This window comes from Cervus canadensis, chromosome 32 (assembly GCF_019320065.1).
Source record: "Cervus canadensis isolate Bull #8, Minnesota chromosome 32, ASM1932006v1, whole genome shotgun sequence".
NCBI classification, from domain to species: domain Eukaryota; kingdom Metazoa; phylum Chordata; class Mammalia; order Artiodactyla; family Cervidae; genus Cervus; species Cervus canadensis.
The window spans coordinates 30,744,038-30,765,221 of NC_057417.1; the positions used below are offsets into that span (position 1 = coordinate 30,744,038).

At 42.0% G+C, this 21,184-nt stretch overlaps 1 protein-coding gene across 3 annotated transcripts in view; it reads left to right on the forward strand.

The window, feature by feature from the left end:
• SMURF1 (SMAD specific E3 ubiquitin protein ligase 1) overlaps positions 1–21,184 on the forward strand; it is an 89,817-nt gene that overhangs the window by 50,565 nt on the left and 18,068 nt on the right. For all 3 annotated transcript variants that reach the window (XM_043455119.1, XM_043455117.1, XM_043455118.1), the window contains exons 2-8: positions 13,987–14,025; positions 15,146–15,254; positions 16,752–16,885; positions 17,041–17,106; positions 18,552–18,627; positions 20,055–20,296; positions 21,019–21,103. In XM_043455119.1, the coding sequence (XP_043311054.1) occupies positions 13,987–14,025; positions 15,146–15,254; positions 16,752–16,885; positions 17,041–17,106; positions 18,552–18,627; positions 20,055–20,296; positions 21,019–21,103 (751 nt within the window). The remainder of the gene's footprint in view (positions 1–13,986; positions 14,026–15,145; positions 15,255–16,751; positions 16,886–17,040; positions 17,107–18,551; positions 18,628–20,054; positions 20,297–21,018; positions 21,104–21,184) is intronic.

Here is a 21,184-nt window from a genome sequence, read left to right on the forward strand (position 1 = left end):
AAAGCTCCCTATGTTTATGGGCTGGCTTGCTGTTACCACTGATTTCTTCTGATAACTTTATGGATTGCTTCAATGAGGATAACTTCAAAGAACATGAGTTTGGAATTTTAACCAGCCTATTAAGAATTCAGGACTCTGAGGGTGCTAATGGGTTTCCCTGGTGACTCAGTGGTAAAGAATCTGCCTGCCAATGTAGGAGATGTGGGTTTGATCCCTGGATTGGAAAGATCCCCTGGAGAAGGACATGGCAACCCACTCCAGTATTCTTGCCTGGGAAATGCCGTGGACAGAGGCCCCTGGCAGGCTGGGATCTCCCATTCTTTGTCGTTTTTATGTGTCTCCCTGATGTTCATGGTTATGGCCCTGGTCTTCTGCAGTTGAGAGGGTTGCAAAGAGTTGGACGTGATTTAGAGACTAAACAACAACAAAGGAGCTGATGGCGTCTGGTTCTAGCTCCATGTGTCCCGCAGGTGGTTGACTCCATGATGGCTGGATATGCCGTGAGTTTCACACTTACTGGGCACTTGGATCCACCACAGTGGACACGAATCCAGTAAATCCGTAACCTGGACTAGCCTCGTATCCACACCGTGTGCTTTCCAGGGAAAGGCTGGGGTTCCAGAGGCTTAGGCGCTGGTGAGCAGCGGGAAGCCTTGTTGTCCTCCATCGCTCCCATGTGCTCTCGTCTGGATGATAGCTGCCAGTAAACAGAAAGGCCACAGATTATCTTTTATATGGATAACGTGAATTTCCATTGAAGTTACTTTAAACATCAGGTGATATTACTTCCCAGGGAAGGCAGTATGGCTACTCAAAATAACTTTGATATATTTAAGCCCAATTTTGTAAGGCATAAAAATGTGAAAAAAAAAATTAATGCAGAGGCCACAGCCAGAGATAAAATATTTGCAAAGGATATGTATGATAAAGGACTGTTAGTCCAAAATAATAACTCTTTTTTTTTTTTTAATTGAGGTTTAGTCGACTTACAGTAGTGGTTTCAGGTATACATAGGATGCTTAAAACTCAGCAGTAAGAAAACAGCCCACCCACTCAACTGAGAAATAGGCAGATGGCTTGAACAGACATCTCACCAAAGGAGATATACAGATGGCCAAAAGCATTATGAAACGATGCTCCACACCATACGTCATCAGGGCAATGCAAATTAAAACAATGATGAGATACTGCTGCACACCTATTAGAAGGGCCAAAATCCAAAATATTGACAACATCAAATGCTGGCGAGACTGCGGAGAAAGAGGAACTCTCGTTCACTGCTGGTGGGAGTGCAAAATGGGACGGTCCCTTTGGAGTACAGTTTGGCAGTTTTTTCCAACACTAAACATATTCTTGCCACATAATCCAGGAGTTGTGCTCTTTGGTATTTAACCAAAGGGGATGAAAACTTAGTCCACAACAAAAACCTGCACATGGATATGATGAAATAAAATTATTTTCGAGACAGGACAAGAAAATTTTTAAACATGAAATTCTCTTTGCCCGTTTGAGCCCCTTGCCCTCTCCCCTTTAGTGAGCATGATGCATTTGCTTTACATATTAGCTAGATCCCCTTAGAAGACACAGGAATGCCTCCTTGCCAGAATAAAAGGCAATTTCCCCCTGGTGCCAGCAAGGTAACTCCTTAGGAGATTACATTCCTTTCCCAACCCTGTAAAGGGGTCATAGGAGCCCACTACTGGCCTTGTGGGACAATGACACTATCAATATGTTACTCTCAAAAACTTACATAACTGTGCCTTGACCCCTAAAAGGTGGAACAGTCTGTATAGCTTTCTGAAAGACTGTCTTCTGGGTTATAATCCTCAGGTTGGCTCAAAATTGTCCATTTCTTTGTTAGATTGATGTGATGATTAATTCTTTTGTTGATAGATGTTTATGGAAGTTTTATTCATAATTGTCAAAACTAGAGAATGCAGCTCTAGTCCATCCAGACAGTGGGATACTATTCAGTACTAAAAGGAAATGAAGACCACTACAATATTGTCAAGTAATTAGCCTCCAATGAAAATAAATAAGTTAATTTAAAAAATAAAAGGAAATGAATTACCAAGTCATGAAAAGACAAGGAGGAGCCTTAACTGCATATTTCTAAGTGAAAGAAGTCAATCTAAATAGGCTACATACTGTTTAATTCCAACCATGTGATATTCTGAAAAAGATGAAACTATGGAGGTTGTTTAAAAGATCAGTGATTACCAGGAATTTGGAGGAAAGGATGAATAAGCAAAACAACTTACGGGGCAGTGAAACTATTCTGTGTGACACTATGTTTGTGGATACGTCAGACTCTGCAGGAGGTGCAGCACTGACAGTGAACCATCAGGTCGGCTACGGGCGTGGGGCGCTGAGGATGTATCAGGGCGGCTTCACTGGTTGTCACAGAGATGGCACTCTGGTGAGGGATCTTAATCGTTGGGAAGGCTGTGCGCGTGGTCAGGGAGAATAAGGGAACTCTCCCTACTTCCCGTTTAATTATGCTGTGAACCTAAAACTGCTCTAAAAAATAAAGTCTACTTTGAAAAAACAATTCAGGGTGGTATATGTCAAAGTTAGAAAGTCCTTTACAAGTTCAGAGAAAGGAGAAATCGCTGTTGGCCTAACAGGGAAAAAATAAGATTTTAGCTGTAACTGAAAGAATGAGTAGAATTGCAGTGACTGAAGTGTTTCCACGTGTGCAACCTTGGCTGAGTTTCTCCTCAGACCCTTCGTTTCTTCCTGGGGTTTGTGGAAGGATTACTGGAGGTGCATAGGTGAAGTGCTTGGGACAGAGTCGAGCATGAAATAAGTGGCGCTCTCAACAGATATTGACTGAACACCTACTCTATGGGTTTAAAGACATTTTTTTAAATTGAAGTGTAGTTGATTTACAGTGTTTCAGGTATATAGCAGGGTGATTCAGATTCTTTTACATTATAGGTTATTACAAGATACTGACTATATAGTTCTCCCTGTATGTAGTAGTGTTTATCTGTTAATCCCAAATTCCAAATTAATCCCTCTCCCCACTTTCCCTTTTGGTAACCATAAGTTTGTTTTCTATGTCTGTGAGTCTGTTTCTGTTTTATAAATAAGTTTGTATAATTTTTTAAGATTCCACATGTAAGTGATATCATATGATATTTGTCTGACTTCACTTAGTATGTTAATCTCTAGATGCATCATCCATGTTGCTGCAAATGGCCTTATTTTATTTTTTATGGCTGAGTACATTCCATTGTACCTATATATATATATGTATATATAACATACATATGTACACAAACACACACACACAAACACACACACCACCTCTTTATCCGTTTATCTGTTGATGGACATTTAGGTTGCTTCCATGCCTTGGCTATTGTAAATCATATACTATTGTTGGACCCACATTCTAGCTCAAAAAAACAGAAACAAAAAACTTGCTTAACTATCACAGAGAGAGGTCAGCATGCAACAGGAAGAAAGGCCCAGTGGTAAAAATTGCTATGTTGTGGTCTGGGAACGGTTAAGTAAACCACACTTGCGTGATAAAGCTGGTTAAGTAGATCAAGAGAAATTTTATTTTGTGTTTTGAATTCCAAAGGGAGCAGTCTGTAGACAGTGGAGATCCTTGAGATATTATCAAAAAGGATTTTGATAATGTTTTGAGAATAATTTGAGTTTAACTCAACATAGGAAGCAGGGATTTCAGTTGTGACTCTTCTAATAATTTTGAAATCATTGTAGCAGTCTTTAGCTGATTTGTTTAATGGGCAGGTCATTTGTCCATCTAAAATGGACTTGATCAACTTTATAAAAGTAAACAGAAGTTTTTTTATTTCCTTAGTTTAATATCATGGCATTCAAACTTTGCTTCAGATGATTTAACTAATTTATAAATAAATCATCAGTCTTAAACAGTCTTTTTGACATTGGCCTGGGGAAATGAACCCTATAGTCTTTCCTATAGAGATAAACTCCTTTCATCTTGTACTTTTTCATTTATGTACTCAATAGGGTTCTCTCTTTCTTTCTGTTGAATAACACCTTTATTGAAGTAGAATTCACATAATATAAAATCCACTCATTTCTAGTGTATCATTCAGTGGTTTTTAGTATGTTCACAGAGTTATGTAGCCACCACCACAATTGCAGAACTTTTATCACCTCCAAAATAAACCCTGTACCCCTTAGCTGTCATCCCTGGTCCCCTCATTTCAACCTCCTTTGTAACCGTTAATCTACTGAAAAAGAGAACTGAAAACAATTCCTTTTAAAATAGCATCAAAAACAGAAAAATAAATATTTGAAAACCATAAAACATTGAAAGAAACTGAAGACCTGAGTAAATGGAGAGGCATCCATGCTCATGAATTGGATGCGTCTGCACGTGTAGCAGTTCAGCTCGGTCGCTCGGTCGTGTCCGACTCTTTGCGACCCACGGACTGCAGCACGCCAGGCTTCCCTGTAGCAGAGAGCCAGTCAACATCTCAGGAGGCTTTATTTGGGGAATATACAGAGTTTGATCTTCAGATTCATATGGAAATGCAAGAGATCTAGAATAACCAAAACAGTCTTAAAAAAACAAGAACAAAATTGGAGATTCACACTTCCTGATTTCAAAACTTACTATTAATACCAAGCCATGGTAGTCGTTACAGACTGTCAAGGATAGAAGTATAGAAGAATAGAAGTATATAGATCAATGGAACAGAATTGAGAGTCAAGAATAAAATCTTCATGTCTTCATTCAGTTGGTTTTCAGCAGTGATGTCAAGACAACTAGAAGTGGGAAAGAGAGGTCTTTGTTTCTCATGGTGCTGGTACAGATAAAAATACTCAGAGGCGAGGATGCAGAGAAATTGGAACTTTTACACATTGCTGTGGGAATGTAAAACTGGGCAGCCACTTTGGAAGACAGTTTGGCAGTTCCTCAAAATGTTAAACATAGAGTTACCATATGATCCAGTAATTCCACTCCTAGGTGGATACCCAAGAGAACTGAAAACATGTTTCTACATAAAACCTTGTTACATGAATATTCATGCATCATGCACAGTAGCCCAGATGTGGGAACAACTGTGAAATGTCTATTTTCTGGTGAGTGGATTAAATGAAGTATGATATATTCATATAACAGTATTATTTGGCAACAAAAAGGAATAAAGTATTGACACTTGCTACAATGTGAACGAACCTTGAAATCATTATGCTAAATGAAAGAAACCAGTCTTAAAAGGCCACATGTTGCATGACCCTGTACAGGAAGTGTCCACTGTAGGCAAACATCAATACAAATATAAACAGAGACAGAAAGTAGATTAGTGGTTGCCAGAGGCTAGGACAGGGGTTGAAGGGGTGTGTAACCACTAATGGTACAAGGCTTCTCTGGGAGATTACGAAAATGTTGTGAAATTAAATGGTGGTGATGGTTGTACAACTCGGAATATAATTAAAAACCACTGAAATGTATTCATACTTTAGAAGCATGAGTTTTATGGCTTGTCAATTATATCTCAGCAAGTTGTTATATTTTAAAATGTATGCTTAATGAGGTACCACTGCTTTACAATTTTTTTTTTCATTTTCTAGTTAGAAGTAGGATCTAGCAGAGTTAGTTCCCTTTTTATTTTTTTAAGTCATATTTGTTTGCTTTTACAAAAATATGTGTTTCTCTAGAGTATTCTGACTTCCTTATGTTGTATGTCAACTTGTCACCGTAATTATACCTTTTGGAAACTGTATCAGGGTACGTGTAGTAGAGAGCTTGGGCTCTGGAGTCAGTCAGATGCAAGGAAGAAATTTACAGGTTCCATGGTCTTGGGCAAGGGATTGAACCTCACCTCATCTTGGTCTCCTTGTTTGTTGTGTTAAATAAGGTGTAATCTGTTAAGTGCTATTGATCGTGTTTGGCACAGAGTAAGCTCAATATATATTAGCAATTGTTACTGTTAGTTTACAGTTAATCATTATTCGATCTCCCTCTCAATGTATCTGCTCTTACTGCATCTATAATTGTTCTACCACACGAACTTATGTATGTGTGTATTTTTGTTAATCACATGCCTGAGGGTGGAATGGCTGGGCCACGATTTTTTTAAAAATTTAAAATGACCTTATGAATTCAATATTGGCCACACAGACTGAAAATTTTTAATGTGGTGACAAATGGTTTCATTCCTAACACTCAGTTGTCTTAATGAAGGAGCATAATCCAGTGAGCTCTGTGCATTTCATTCATGGATAAATCAGGTTCTTATCTCCATCACTGACTTGCCAAGGTCACCTTGAGCAAGTTGTTCAATTTCCTTTTCTTCTATTTTTCTTGACTAAATTGAGCATAATAGTTTTATTCTGACTAATGCTGTGATGTGAATAGTGATTAGCTCCATAATTATAGACGCTTCTGTGATAAAACTATGCCAAATAATACGTTTATTTCAGTGCTATAGAAAGTATTACTATAAAATGATAAATAGGAAAGACACGTTAAGGGACTTTGTTTGAGAAGAGTTTGCACTATCGGTTTTTCTTAGCCATTTGTGGGGATATTTGCACATGTTACCTTGCTAAAACTTGGGCCTCCCCTTGCAGTTTTCTGTTGACCTTTCTATGCATCAAATTAATAAAGCCTCATTTGTCAACTCAGTAACAGAAAGAAAATGCAGACAGAACTTTGTCTGGCTATTATTACTTTTTCCTTGTCCATTTGTTTTAGGTCTGGACTGATTATGAGGTTGTAGGAGAGCTTGCTTAATTCTAGCTTTCTTCCCACAACATTCCTTCATTTCCCTTTTACCCTCAGTAGTTACCACCTTGTTTAAAATGACTTAGTCAGTAGAGTGCAGCTTCCTTTTATCTTAATAGTTCTTCAGGAGTCACTGGGTGGGGATGTTTGGCCTTCTGGGAGGTTCTCCTCCTTGTTAACTCTGGATTATCTCCTGTCAGTGGAGTTCATTCACTTTCCTTCTAAGGCGACGATCGAATATAATTTACTTAATGACAAGCTTTTGGGGGTTAAAATTCATTTCCTTCCTGACAAAGTTGAGTTTTATTTTACCTTAGGAAAATAGTTTTAAGCTTAGGAAGTCAATTTAAAAGGAAAAAAAAATTACCTGACTTGCCTTAAAAGTCAAACCCTCAGGCCTGAGAAGTACCCCAGCACAAGCACCTTTTTGGGTTTTTTTGTTGTTTAGTTCTTCATAGCATTCTGAGCTTGGAACAGGGCTTGGCCTCTGGTGGGTCATCAGTGGGTGCTTGTTAAATGGATAAACGGATGCACTGCCCAGAGCAGCAGCGTTTACCGTGGCTTTTGTTGGTCAAGTTGTGTGATCTTGTTAAGCCCCCGTTTTCTCATTAGGAAAATGAACATGATAATAACCGTCTCATGGGATTGTGGTGTTGGATAAACCTGGCCAGGCTGTCAGACACTCAGGGTAGTGCCTCATACCTTGTAAGCATATTTAGCGGCTGTTATTAGGTCTGTGAAAGGGAATTAGATTGTATTTGGAACGTTTCACAAAACAATGACAAAGTTTCCAAACCTCCCACTGTGATTCCATTGATAGATTTCATCGAGTGTTTTTGGCAGAGGCACTGGTCATATGGTTGCTGGGGAGACAGTCTGCTTTCCAGGGTGGTTTTTGGAAGCACCAGTAGCAAACTGCTCCTTAGTTCCTGGTTATAAAATCACTAGGAGCTTTTCAGGAGATGAGATACTAGACATCGGGGCCGAAGTTTTGGAGTTTTATTTTATTTTTTTAAGTTTTGGAGTTTAGTAAACGTCACCACGTTATGGCTCTTGAATGAGGACGCTTGAAAAGAAAAAGAAACATGTAGGGAGACAACATTGATACTAATAATTAACTGATCGATGAGTTGATTAATTTTGGAATGTAACTTTAATTATTTAGATAAAACATTCTCTAATGAAAACCTAAATTTTCCTAAGCTCTTTGCAAGGGAAAATGCTTCTACCTAGAAAATTCCCCTGTTCTTCTTGCTGTCTTAGTCCCACTCTAACATGGTTGAAAAAACATCTCATTTACTTTATTTAAGACAGAAATATGATCTGGAGATAGAAATTACTCTAAGTGACAGAGACCTTTAATAAAAACTATTTTTCTTCTCTTGCAAGGCAAAGGTGCATAGCCTGTAATACTTAAGGGAGAAAAAAAGTCAAACCAACGATAGCTTTGGAAATTGCTTCCTGTGAGGCCTGTCTTTTTCCTCCACCCAGGAAGTCATCCCCTGTAGGTTCTGTGGGAAAATCCAGGTGTCAAGGAAAGCAACATCTTAAGATTAAAATTTAAAAGTGTCTTAAAAATTTAAATTTTAAAAAATTGAAAACTGCCCCTCAGTTATAGATTTTCTTTGAATGTAATGGCTTCATTGGTCCATGGAAATCATCCCTTAAGATGTAAAAAAAATGACTGTTCATGAATGAGGGCTTTGTGCAAATCTGGTGAAAATCACTTAGTTGTGTCCAACTCTTTGTGACCGTATGGACTATACAGTCCATGGAATTTTCCAGGCCAGAATACTGGAGTGGGTTGCCATTCCCTTCTCCAGGGGATCCTCCCAACCCAGGGATCGAACCCAGGTCTCCCGTGTTGCAGGGGGATTCTTTACCAGCTGAGCCACAAGGGAAGCCCGAGAGACAGTAGGGTTACTATTCCAGTGTCCTGCGTTGTGCTCAGTTACTTGGTTGTGCCCTACTCTTTGGGACCCCATGGGCTGTAGCCCGCCAGGCTCCTCTGTCCATGGGGATTCTCCAGGCCAGAATACTGGAGTGGGTAGCCTGTCCCTTCTCCAGGGGATCTTCCCAACCCAGGAATTGAACCGGGGTCTCCTGCACTGCAGGCGGATTCTTTACAGCCTGAGCCACCAGGGAAGCCCAAATATAATAAAAAGTCCCAGATGCCCTCTGGACTTTGTTGTTGTTTAGTTGCTAAATCATGTCTGACTCCTGTGTGACCTCTGGCCTTTGTTACTTGTTTTTTAACATGAACTATGTTTCTCCCTCACTGTCATACAACCTCTGGCTTGGAACTGCAGGCAAACATTTTTATCCATAGTGCCAACCAGCTAACACTAATGAAACCTTAAGAAACAGCATAAACTTCTGAAGAACATGATCTTTCAGAGAGTGGGTGAATCCACAAATAGTATTTTGGGGACCCTATGCGTCCGTCAGGGAGCTGGTAGAGAAGCTTGACTTACTAATTGAATGTTAGCAAAACACTTCCTTCCCATGTATTTTCAGAAGCTAAGTGAACATTATGTAGTTTGTTCTTTCTTTACCCCCCAAATTAGGAAACTATGGCATATGATTAGGAAATTACTGGATTTAGACATGATTTGTCCGCAGTAGAGGGCACTTCAGAGTTGGCGTTGAAGAAAGCATGCGGTAGTGTACTCCGAAAAAATCAGCTGCTTTTTCTCTAAAGAGTAAGTGCCTCTGTTGTTCATTGTTGTAGTTCCAGAATCTTACTTAAAATTGGTACATATCTTCAAAATGAGTGGTAGATCCAGACAGAGTGGAATTTTAAGTGCAGTAAGTTATCTCTTATCTCACAGAGTGGACAAACAGAATTCTACCGCAGGATCACAAAATTTTTCTACTAGGAGAGATCAAATGCCATTAACTAAACTAGATGCATAGTGACTGTAAATGATCTTTGCACAAAATCAAGGCAAAATTCTCTTTGTGCTGACGATATTGAAATCCTCGCCACTTTTTGATGTAACCAAATTCCACTGGAATGAGCCTTAAATTAGAACATTGCTGGTCTTCCACGCTCCCAATGCCGGGGGCCTGGGTTCAATCCCTGGTCAGCGAACAAGATCCTGCATGCCGCAGCTAAGAACTAGCACAGCCAAGGAAATAAATACCTTTTTTTTTTTTTTAAATTACTAGTCTTGTGCAGAAGAGCAAGTATTAATCTTTTTGAGATGTTACCAGAAATCTTCCAGTCAGAAGCGATCCAGCATCGGCACCTTGGGAAAACAAGGAGTGGAGGAGACAGTACATCGCAGGCTCATTAGAAGAGCATTGGAAGAGAGGGCAGATCTCGAATTATCATGAGATAAATAATCGCTTACCTGTACCCAAATAACTATTAGAAAGTGCAGTGAAAAACCATAGAAGAACACATATCTTGATGATTAAAAAAAAAGTGCGATGAAAGGCACTCTCCCATTCGTCATAGTAACAAAACCCAAGACACGTAAGAGTCACCCCTATTAGAAATGTGGAAAACATTTGTGAGTAGATGAAAGTGTTACTTAAAGGCATTTAAAGAAGAATTTAATCACTGGATATATATGCTTCACCCAAGAATGGGAATACTTAATTTTGTAAAGCAGTAAATTCCCCTCAAATTTATTTATGAATTTTTTGAAAACTTGCTCAAAGTAATTCTAAAGTTAAATGGGAAAAAAGGAAGTATAGCCAGGAAAATGCTATTAAAAAACAAAGGGTAACAATGAGATTTTGGAGGCATGCATTTCCTATTTACACATTTGCAAGTTTTCAATTTTTGTAAGTACTTTTGTCCTTACTTTTTAAATTAGAGAAACAAGAAATGAAGCACTAACCAGAGCTGTGATAAATTATGATCCAGCCACAAAAAGACTGAAGAGTTTGTATGTGTGTGTATCTCCACTGAGAGGAAGAGTGTAAAGATTATACCAAAGAGGAAATGTATATTTTTGTATAGTCGGTAGTATTTTTGTATTATCAGGAGATACTGTAAACAACTGTATGCCAATAAATCGGTAACTTAAGTGAAACAGACAAATTTCTAGAAAGACACAAACTACCAAGGCTGATTCGAGAAGTGGAAAATGTGAATAGACTTGTGAAGAGATTATGGATTAGTGACTGAAACACTTTCTACAAAGAAAAGCCCTGGCCCGGCTGACTTACAGCGCACATTAAAGGATCCATTATGCCCCATAACCTGGGGGCATTCACCTCAGAATGCAGGGTTGGTTTCACGCTGGAAGTCAGTTCATGTACAACAGCATCATCAATAGGCTCAGGACGAACAGCGACCGGTCACCCCCATAGCTACAGAAAAAGACGGAGACCTAGAGAACAGATTTGTGGACACGGTGGGAAGGAGAGGGTGGGCCGAGTGGAGAGAGTAGCTTGGAAACACAGACGTTACCCCGGGTAAAACTGATGGCCAGTGGGAGTTTTCTGTGTGACTCGGGGGCCCAGCCGAGAGGGGAGGGAGGGAGGTTCTGGGGGGACGTGTGTGCACCTCTGGCTGAATCACGGTGATGTGTGGCAGAAACCAGTGCAATACTGTAAAGCGGTTATCCTTCAATTAAAAAATAAAAAAAAAATGTTAAAAAGCCAGTCCTGAAATACCACATTTTCTATGATTCCATTTATGTGAACTATCCATTCTAGGCACATCCAGAGACGTCAAGTAGATTAGTGGTGGCTGTGACTGGTGGGGTTTGCGGTTAATGGTAAGTGACTGCTAATAGGTGCAGAATTTCTTTCATGGGATGGTGAAAATGCTCTAAATTCATGTGCTGATGGTTATACAGCTCAGTGAGTATATTAAAAACCAATAAATCATCCACTTCGCTTGGATGAATTGTATAGGAATTATATCTTGGTAAAGTTGTTGTATAAAATGTACTAAAAGTTTGCAGAACGGTATATTATGAATTTCCTGTAGTTGAAACAGTTGCTAAATCTACGACCTGTACATTGCCTTAGTAGTGATCCTGTGTGCTCAGTCACTTCAGTCGTGTCCGACTCTTTGCGACCCTGTGGACTGTAGCCCGACAGCCTCCTCTGTATATTTTTGTCAAATAAGGTCACAGTAAAACACTGTATTCTTAAAAATTGGGAAGCTATGTATGCATAATACATTGGTGTATTTTCCCTTCATGTCATAGTTTAATCATGTAGCGGGTCTGGTGGCAAGATTTCTCACCAGCTGTACGCGTGACTGTCGTTGTCCCTTCGCTCAGCCGTGTCCGACTCTGTGACCCCATGAACCGCAGCACGCCAGGCCTCCCTGTCCATTACCGGCTGCTGGAGCTCGCTCAAACTCATGTCCATTGAGTCAGTGATGCCATTCAACCATCTCACCCTATGTCGTCCCCGTCTCCTCCTGCCTTCAATTTTCCCCAACATCTGGGTCTTTTCTAATGTGTTGGCTCTATGCATCAGGTGGCCAAAGTATTGGAGTTTCAGCTTCAGCATCAGTCCCTCCAATGAATATTCAGGACTGATTTCCTTTAGGATTGACTGGTTTGATCTCCTTGCTGCCTGAGGGACTCTCAAGAGTCTTTTTCCAGCACCACAGCTCAAAAGCATCAATTCTTCAGCGTTCAGCCTTCTTTATGGTCCAACTCTCACATTCATACATGACTACTGGAAAAACCATAACTTTGACTAGACGGACCTTTGTCGGCAAAGTAATGTCTCTGCTTTTTAATACGCTGTCTGGGTTTGTCATAGCTTTTCTTCCAAGGAGTAAGCTTCTTTTAATTTTGTGGCTGTAGTCACCATCTGCAGTGATTTTGGAGCCCAAGAAAATAAAGTCTGTCACTGTTTCTGTTGTTTCCCCATCTATTTGCCATGAAGTGATGGGCCTGGATGCCATGATCTTTGTTTTTTGAATGTTGAGTTTTAAGCCAACTTTTTCACTTTGCTCTTTGACCTTCATCAAGAGGCTCTTTAGTCCTTCTTCACTCTCTGCCATAAGGGTGGTGTCATCTGCATATCTGAGGTTATTGCTATTTTCCCGGCAATCTTGATTCTGGCTTGTGCTTCATCCAGCCCGGCATTTCGCATGATGTGCTCTGCATATAAGTTAAATGAGCAGGGTGACAGTATCCAGCCTTGATGTTCTCCTTCCCAATTTGGAACCAGTCTGTTGTTCCCTGTTGGGTTCCAACTGTTGCTTCTTGATCTGCATACAGGTTTTTCAGGAGGCAGGTAAGGTGGTATAATATATTGTGTATTTTCCCTTCAAATAATAGCTTTAATCATGTAACGGATCTAGTGACAAAATTTCTTACCCACCTCATTAATAAAATTGTAACGATGGCATTCATTGCATTCTTTCTATATGCCAACATTGTACTAAATTCCTAGCATGCATTTTATCATCTGTTTTTCACAACATTTGATGATGGCCCCATATTTTCTGTCACTCTCCCATTTTATTCTCCAACGTACCAGAGCTTGCGTTTATAAAATTGTGTTATTTAGCCGAATAGCAAAGATGCATGGCTCCTCTTATGAGCAGGTGCTCTGAAGGTACAGACTGAAGGTCTTAATTTCAACTGGTGTTAATGTGATCCTGGGAGTTTTAAGAACACATTGATAAATCCACCCATATGTGTTTAAGAAAGATTTTTAAGTTTAAACCATTTTGCATTTGTTAGAGTTTATTTCTAACTGGAGGGGAAAACACTTTTTAGTTACTTGTCAGTTTTTTGTTTAATGTAACACTTAATTTGAAATACAATCAATGGCAAAGATAATTTTGAGGTTTTTTTTTCCCCCACTGCAAATATAGGCTAGCGCCTCAGCCAGTTTGGGCCGCTGTAGCAAAATACCACTGGCTGGCGGCTTACACAGCAAACATTTATTTCCCATAGCCTAAGATGAAGGAGGGGGAAGATTTGGGTCTGGGCGAAGGCCCTCTTGCTGGCTTGTAGACGGCCACCTCGTGCATCCTCACGTGGAGAGCCGAGTGAAGGCATGTGCTGTGGGTCCTTCTTTTTTTTTGGGGGGGCCCTTCTTTATAGGGGCTCGGACCCCCATCATGGCAGCCCCACCCCCATGACCTCAGCTAACCGCGAGCACTTCCTGAGGACCCCACCTGTAGATACCATCACATCAGGGCCTGGACCTTCAACATACGCATTTTGGGTGGGATACAGTTTTGTCCATAGCGACTAAGTATGGTGAAAATCTTGTCCATAAATGCTAACCCTTGCCTTTTTGTTTGTTTTTAGTATTATGTGCCAAGAATCTTGCAAAGAAAGACTTCTTCAGTAAGTAAAACCCATTTTTGCTCTCTCACCTATTAATATTCTTCACATATTTCTGAAATTTAAAACTTTTTCAAAAAACACTAGGTGTATTCTCCTAAAAGAAAAGAATAGAAACCCACGGTTTGACAAACTTCATTTCCCAGTTGACGACAGCACAGAGGCTCCTTAGCTCCAAGGCACAGAATTTTTAACTCAAGGAAGAAAAACTCTCTCTCATTCCCTATTCTGGCCACACCCTGTTTTCTCTGCCTTTCCATCCATTAGTGTATTGCTTTCTGCTGAAGTGTTCTCTGCTCAAATACAGATGAGACATTTTTCTGTAAAGTGTCTGAGATTCAGTAAAACTGATAGTCAAATTTGATAAATTAAATCACACTTGAAAAGTCTTGTAATGAAAGGAATTGTAAAAATAATAAATGGAGAGTCATTTTCTTATGAAAGGAATCACTTCTTAAGAAGCTCACCTACTATAAAGTAGGTGCCCGAAGGAGGAACATTTTCACACTGTTTCTGATCCTCACCAGAATGCTGCTTGGTTCCTAAGCGGCATTATTCACACTCTCAGGTGAAGAAACTGAGGTTCATGGGCTTTATTAAAGGAGCTAAGAAGGTTCAGAGGGATGGATCCCATCTAGGTCTGTCTCTCAGACCCAGCCACCTCTCTGAACTTATAAACCTGTCTGATTCACACTCAAGCATTTAAGAACCTACTTAATGAAAATTTGGTGAATACTGCTTCCAGAGATAAAATAGATAACGACCAGCAAACGCAATGTCTAGGTATTATTTTTTAGAAAGTACAAATACATTTATTTGTAGACACTTTTTCCTCCATTCAACTAGAAGTGATCTTCAGAAGTGGAAATCTGAATTTAAGCCTGTTTTTAGAGTTTCATTTCTAGTGTCTAAAAAATCTGAGGAGGATGTCATTCTGGGTTGCTTTTCTTAGAAAGCTTAATGGAAATAACTTATTTTGCTGATCGAGACTAACCTTAAATTTGAGAATGAAATATACCAGGATAGTTAGGTGATCTTGAGGCGCCCTTTACCTGCGGGACCAGGTTCTGTCGCAGTGACACATGTGTCGTCTCACCCAGTGTGGCTGTCCCCTCTCCTCCAGGACTCCCTGACCCTTTTGCAAAGGTTGTTGTAGACGGATCTGGGCAGTGCCACTCAACGGACACTGTGAAGAACACGCTGGACCCGAAGTGGAACCAGCACTACGACCTGTGAGTTGAACACCCTACAGGGCACTTGGGAATGACAGGAGAGTAGGTGTCTACCTTGTAAGAGAAGCATTTTTTTTTTTAAAAGGGTTACCAATTTCGTGGATCGCCAAAGACATATTGCCTACTTTTAGAATGCATATACTTGGAAGTTCTTGCATTTGACGTTTTCATACATTTTTTATGGTTTGCCTCTGTAACCATGATCTTCAAACATTTAATCTCCTGGCCCTCTCTAACAGGAAAAAGGGGCCATAGTTCAGGTCCTCTATATGCTACTGTTTTCTCAGTAAACCCATGAGCATAGTTGTAAAATGGACTATCTGAAATGCATTATTATACATATTTATTATGTTGTTTTTGTTGTTTAGTCGCCAAGTCATGTCTGACTCTTTTGCAACCCCATGGACTGTAGTCTGCCAGGCTCCTCTGTCCATGGGATTTCCCAGGCAACAATCCTGGCGTCGGTCTCCATTTCCTTCTCCACATGTTTATTATACAAATATTTTATACACACACACATATATATGTTGATTTTTAAAAATTTTGCTTAGATGGTAAAGAATCTGTCTGCAATGCAGGAGACCCAGGTTTGATCCTTGGGTCAGGAACATTCTCTGGAGAAGGGAATGGCTACCCACTCTAGTATTCTTGCTTGAAGAATTCCACGGGCAGAGGAGCCTGGCCGACTACAGTCCATGGGTTGCAAAAAGTTGGACACTACTGAGCGACTAACACACACACATTTTCTGCAAGAGCAAATAAAGTTTGGTATGAGCGAATGTATATAAGCCCGCACGCCATCCAACAACTTCTTATATCCATTCATTACGTGGATTGCAGTTTGAAAAATCACTATTTTATATTCACCCCTGTTTTCATGTCCTTGCTAAGAAATTTTTGTCAGGTAATGCTGAATGATTACTGGTTTGTTTTACTACCACGGATTGTACTGGGTGTGAGGGGGTTTTTAGTAGCTGGATCCTGAGGCCCTATTTCAGTTACACTGTGGCACCGGAGGTGGTCTGGAAAGCAGTTGTCAGTCCAAGTCCTGGAAGCTCCCTTGTGGCCGATCTGCCCTGAGAGGAAGGGGGTTTCCTGTCGGAGCTCAGCTCTACGTGTGCTTTGGGCGGATGGAGGGTTTGTGAGGAGTCCCTTGTTGCAGACTGGTTATTCTCTATGATGCCTAATTGGTGGGAGCTTATGAATCCTGCCATTATCTTTGGAACTATTAAGATCTAGGAAATCCCTGTTATAAGATTATCATCAGCATGTAGTTATCTCCATGTGCTTCTCACATAATCAGCTGTAGCCCTTTTGCCTCCCAAAGGGAGGTTGAGGTTGGTGGACAGATATTCATCGAGTGCTTGTACTTGTGGCTATAGAGCCAACATTATTTTCAGAGAATTCTTCTGGACTAACAAGTCAGTCAGATAGAATCCCAGTGGGCTGTTGTAATATAGAAGTGCAATTAAAGATGAATTTGCACTTTGGTTTCAGATACGTTGGAAAAACGGATTCTATAACCATCAGCGTGTGGAACCACAAGAAGATTCACAAGAAGCAGGGAGCCGGCTTCCTGGGGTGTGTGCGGCTGCTCTCCAACGCCATCAGCAGATTAAAAGATACTGGCTGTAAGAACCCAACGCTTTTCTGCCTCTTAATGCACTGAGGAGGGCTTACGAGCCATCATTTTGTTTATTATTATTTTTGAATACTGAATACAGAATTCCTGCCCTCCTCCCTAGTTAACATTCCCCAGGTTAAGTTTTGAATTGTTTGTTTGCAGACCAGCGTTTGGATCTGTGCAAACTAAACCCCTCAGATACTGATGCAGTTCGTGGCCAAATAGTGGGTAAGAACTTTCTCATCTCTAAAGAGATAACTTTTACAGAACTTAACATCCAGCTCTTCATCACTGAGAAAATACACAAAGCCACTGACCCAGGCTGACGTACACGAAGGACAAGCCACATTTGGGGGCCATCTCTCCAGCACTAAAAAGTTTCATCTGTGTGGCTTTTGTTATTTTATCCAATTCTCTTCATTCTGTCGTTCAAGGTGGAGTTAAAGTGACTAAGGTACAAAAAGATGTACGGTTGTAATTTTTGATGTAATTTTAGTCCTCACTTTTGTCCTGTTATCCAAGCACAGATGGTAAACATGGTGGCCACATATGCACGAGCTGAACATAGTACCGCAGGAAGACCATTGTATACGTAGAAGGCAGCGGGATTTCTGGAGACCTCTGTGTCATGTGACCTTACAGAGGATTGACTTACTCAGAATGAAGAAAGGAAACATGCCAATGTCACAAAATGCTGACTAGATGTATTCTGCTGGGAGTTAATTTGTCGGTTAAGCAGTTCATCCTGTTATCCATCCCATTCTTACTAGCATTTCAGAGTAACTCAGATATTGACTCTGCATTGCAGGGAATCCAGAAAAAAACTCCATAGTATTTCAGTAGCACACCAGAATGACTTATGACCGCACATCTTTTAGGTCTTGTCTTACGTAGAACTTGTTGTTGTTCGGTTGCTGAGTCGTATCTGACTCTTTGCGACCTCAAGGACTACAGCACGCCAGGCTCCCTTGTCCTTCACTATCTTCCAGAGTTTGCTCAAACTCATGTCCATTGAGTCAGTGATGCCATCCAACCATCTTATCCTCTGTTGCCCCCTTCTCCTCTTGTCCTCAATCTTTCCCAGCATCAGGGTCTTTTCCAGTGAGTCGGCTATGTAGATCTGACCCAGGATTAGTGAACAGTGAGTGTCCATCCCAGACTCTCCTGATGACAGAGTTCTCACTCACTGCCTGTTTGTGATGTCTTCTTTTCTTTGTGGAGAGACATGGGAAAAACCAGTACCTGGAAGCAACTTCATCAGTGTCTTTGTTGGTTGTATTAGGGACGGACAGTAGAGACATAGATGTGTCTAGACTGTGCAAATAGACAGTGCTGTCTGTGTCCTTATCCAGTATAAGTCAGAATCTTTTTAAAAAATAAGATAACTTGGAAGAAGTGACTATTGTGTTACTTTATGGAGAGCGTGGAAAACACAGCACCTCCTTCTGTTCCGCGTTCACAAGGAAGGGCCCGAGTGGTGTGCGGTGGCGTGGAGCCACTGAGTGAAATGTCTCACACTCGAACGCACAGGCGTGTGTGTGTGAGTGCAGAGACGGACGCCTCACTTTCTAAAATAATATCGTATATAAATTATACATTTGTAGTGGCTCACTATATTGCAGTTGTATAAAATATCTCTGGATTTTAATGCAAGACGTCCTTTTTCTTTTTAGTCAGTTTACAGACACGAGACAGGATCGGCACCGGCGGGTCTGTGGTGGACTGCAGAGGCCTGCTGGAGAGTGAAGGGTGCGTACCCCGGGACGCCGGCGCGCGCGCTGCGGGAGAGCGTCCCGTACACCTTTTCACCACGTTGAATACCTGAGGTGCCAGGGGGGACTTTGGGGCAAAACTGTGATCCAGTGTCCTTGTCTGTAAAGGAAGCTGTCGAGACTAGAGGGGTCGTGCCCCAAAGACTCAGGGTCCAGTTTACAGAGGTTCCCTCTGACCAGAGAGCATCGGTCAAGAATGATAACTGCAACAGCCAAACCAGTCCGTGGAGTTCATGATGCTACAGAAAGAAATGTTATAGAAAACCAAGCCCGCAAAACCATCAAGAGCTCTCGTTAGTCACTGCCGTGATTTTTCGATCCCCAATGAATTAACTCTTAATGCCACTAATAGTTGTTGACACCATCAGGAAAGAGCGAGAACTTGACATGAACACAGATCTTGGCGGTCCCAGGGACGGCAGTGGGCTGCCCAGCCCCCTATAACAAACCCATCCAGAAGTGGGGCTCCCTGTAGAGTGGAGCAGACACAGCCAGTATCCTCAGCAAGTACACTGCAAGGAGAAGAACGGAATAAAAAGGAAGGAAGAGAACCTGTAAATTTAATAAACAGGATTTAAGAGACCCACCTACTAGATGCAGTGTGCGGATCTATTTGGATCCTGATTGATGAGATAGTGGACTGGAGAAATTTGAATACTGACTGGCATTATTATGACCCATTTTGGGGATCATGCTAATGGTAAAAGGCTTATCTTTCAGAGATATGTGCCAAAATATCTAAGGATGAGATGGCAAAATGTGGGGAATGTTTTCCGAATAAGCCAGCGAAGGGGGGAAGAGCTGGACACGGGATGGTATTGGAGGTGGGTGAAGAGTCCAGGGAGTTCACTGAACGAGTCCCTTACTTTGCGTGTCTCTGAAATTTTTCAACGTAAAATGATTTTCAAAAGTACTTGCTTAAAAGAGAAAATAGCCTATTAAAGTAAATTGTCTTCAACGTTGTTCGGGGGATGAGGATTTATGTTAAAAGTCACTTTAAAGTCATTGCAATATTTGATGTAACAAGGTGTTCTATTATAAAATGACAAGGCGAATGGAATGTTTGAATTTGATTCCGAGTCAAGAAAATTGAAATCTCCTTTTCTGAACTTCTTATAGGTCAGGGTTAGTGTTTTCCAACCATTCAGCTATCCCCAAGTTTGAAATCCTACCGTGGCCTCAGTGGCACTTAACACATGGTGTCCTTAGGCCATTGATTCTTCGTGAACAAGTTTGGCTTTCCGGTGAAATAGGACTGGACGAATTTTATGAAACTAAGCCCTGGGGACCTTCTGTATTGTCTGAGAGAAGCAGACTAAACGGGTGTGAGAGCCTGGTGTGAACTGGGGGGCGTCCCTGTCTTCGGCGGGTGTTGTCACGTGGGCTGTGTTCTCCCACTTCCAGAACCGTGTATGAAGACTCCGGGCCTGGAAGGCCCCTCAGCTGCTTCATGGAGGAGCCAGCCCCGTACACGGATGGCCCCGGGGCTGCTGCTGGCGGGGGCAACTGCAGGTTTGTGGAATCCCCGAGTCAAGACCAAAGACTTCAGGCCCAGCGACTGCGAAACCCTGAGGTGCGAGGGTCGCTGCAGACGCCACAGAACCGACCTCACGGCCACCAGTCCCCGGAGCTGCCCGAAGGCTACGGTGAGGGCGCGCACCCACCCTTCCAAGTGCGGCCGGCCACGTGTCCCTTTCCGCCTTCAGACCTTTTCTGGTAACACGTACCTGCCAGAACCGCTGATGTTTGCAGAGCTCTGCCCCATGGCGGTTGTGTCAGTGTAAAGAAAAGTGACCTGAGACGGTTGATAAATCCTGCTCCTCCTTAATGTATCCGCCCTTGCTCCAAGCTTCTAGGATAGCAATTGAGTGGAGAATTTAGGCAAACGAATGTCAAAGAGAGCCAGGAGGAGTGGGGCGGGGGTCTGGATGAGGCTCTTTGTAGCGCCCTGGGATCTGAACATGGCAAGGACAGCCTTGGGTTCGAGTGATAAGACGTATCACTGTCACGAAAGATAAAACAGAATCTTTTGACAACCACAGAGGAAGCCCCTAGATGAAGGAGGATCCATGTAGATCCATGTTGGAGGATCCACATAGATGGAGCAGATCAGACCGGAAGTGTGAGCTGATGCAGGGGACAGGGGTGGAGGCGGGCTGAGTCCCGAGGTGGCAGGTCCGGGTGGGAACAGGAGAAATAAGGTCTGTCCACACGCCGACCCCAGCAAGCCAGGCCCAAGGCCACCCCTGCCGTTCACACCCTTCTCTCGGTCCTTTGAAAGACTGTGGGAAGGAAGCGGGGCCTCGAGCTGACAGGGTTGACCCCTTGGAGTGAGCGTCACTGACTGTGTCCCCACCGTGTCGTGCAGAGCAGAGGACCACGGTGCAGGGCCAGGTGTACTTCTTGCACACGCAGACGGGCGTCAGCACGTGGCACGACCCCAGGATACCCAGGTAGGCTTCCCGGGCGGCTCGCCGGCAGGGCCGCGCGCCACACGGCCTGCACCCCCGACCGTGGGTGATCCGGCCCTCAGG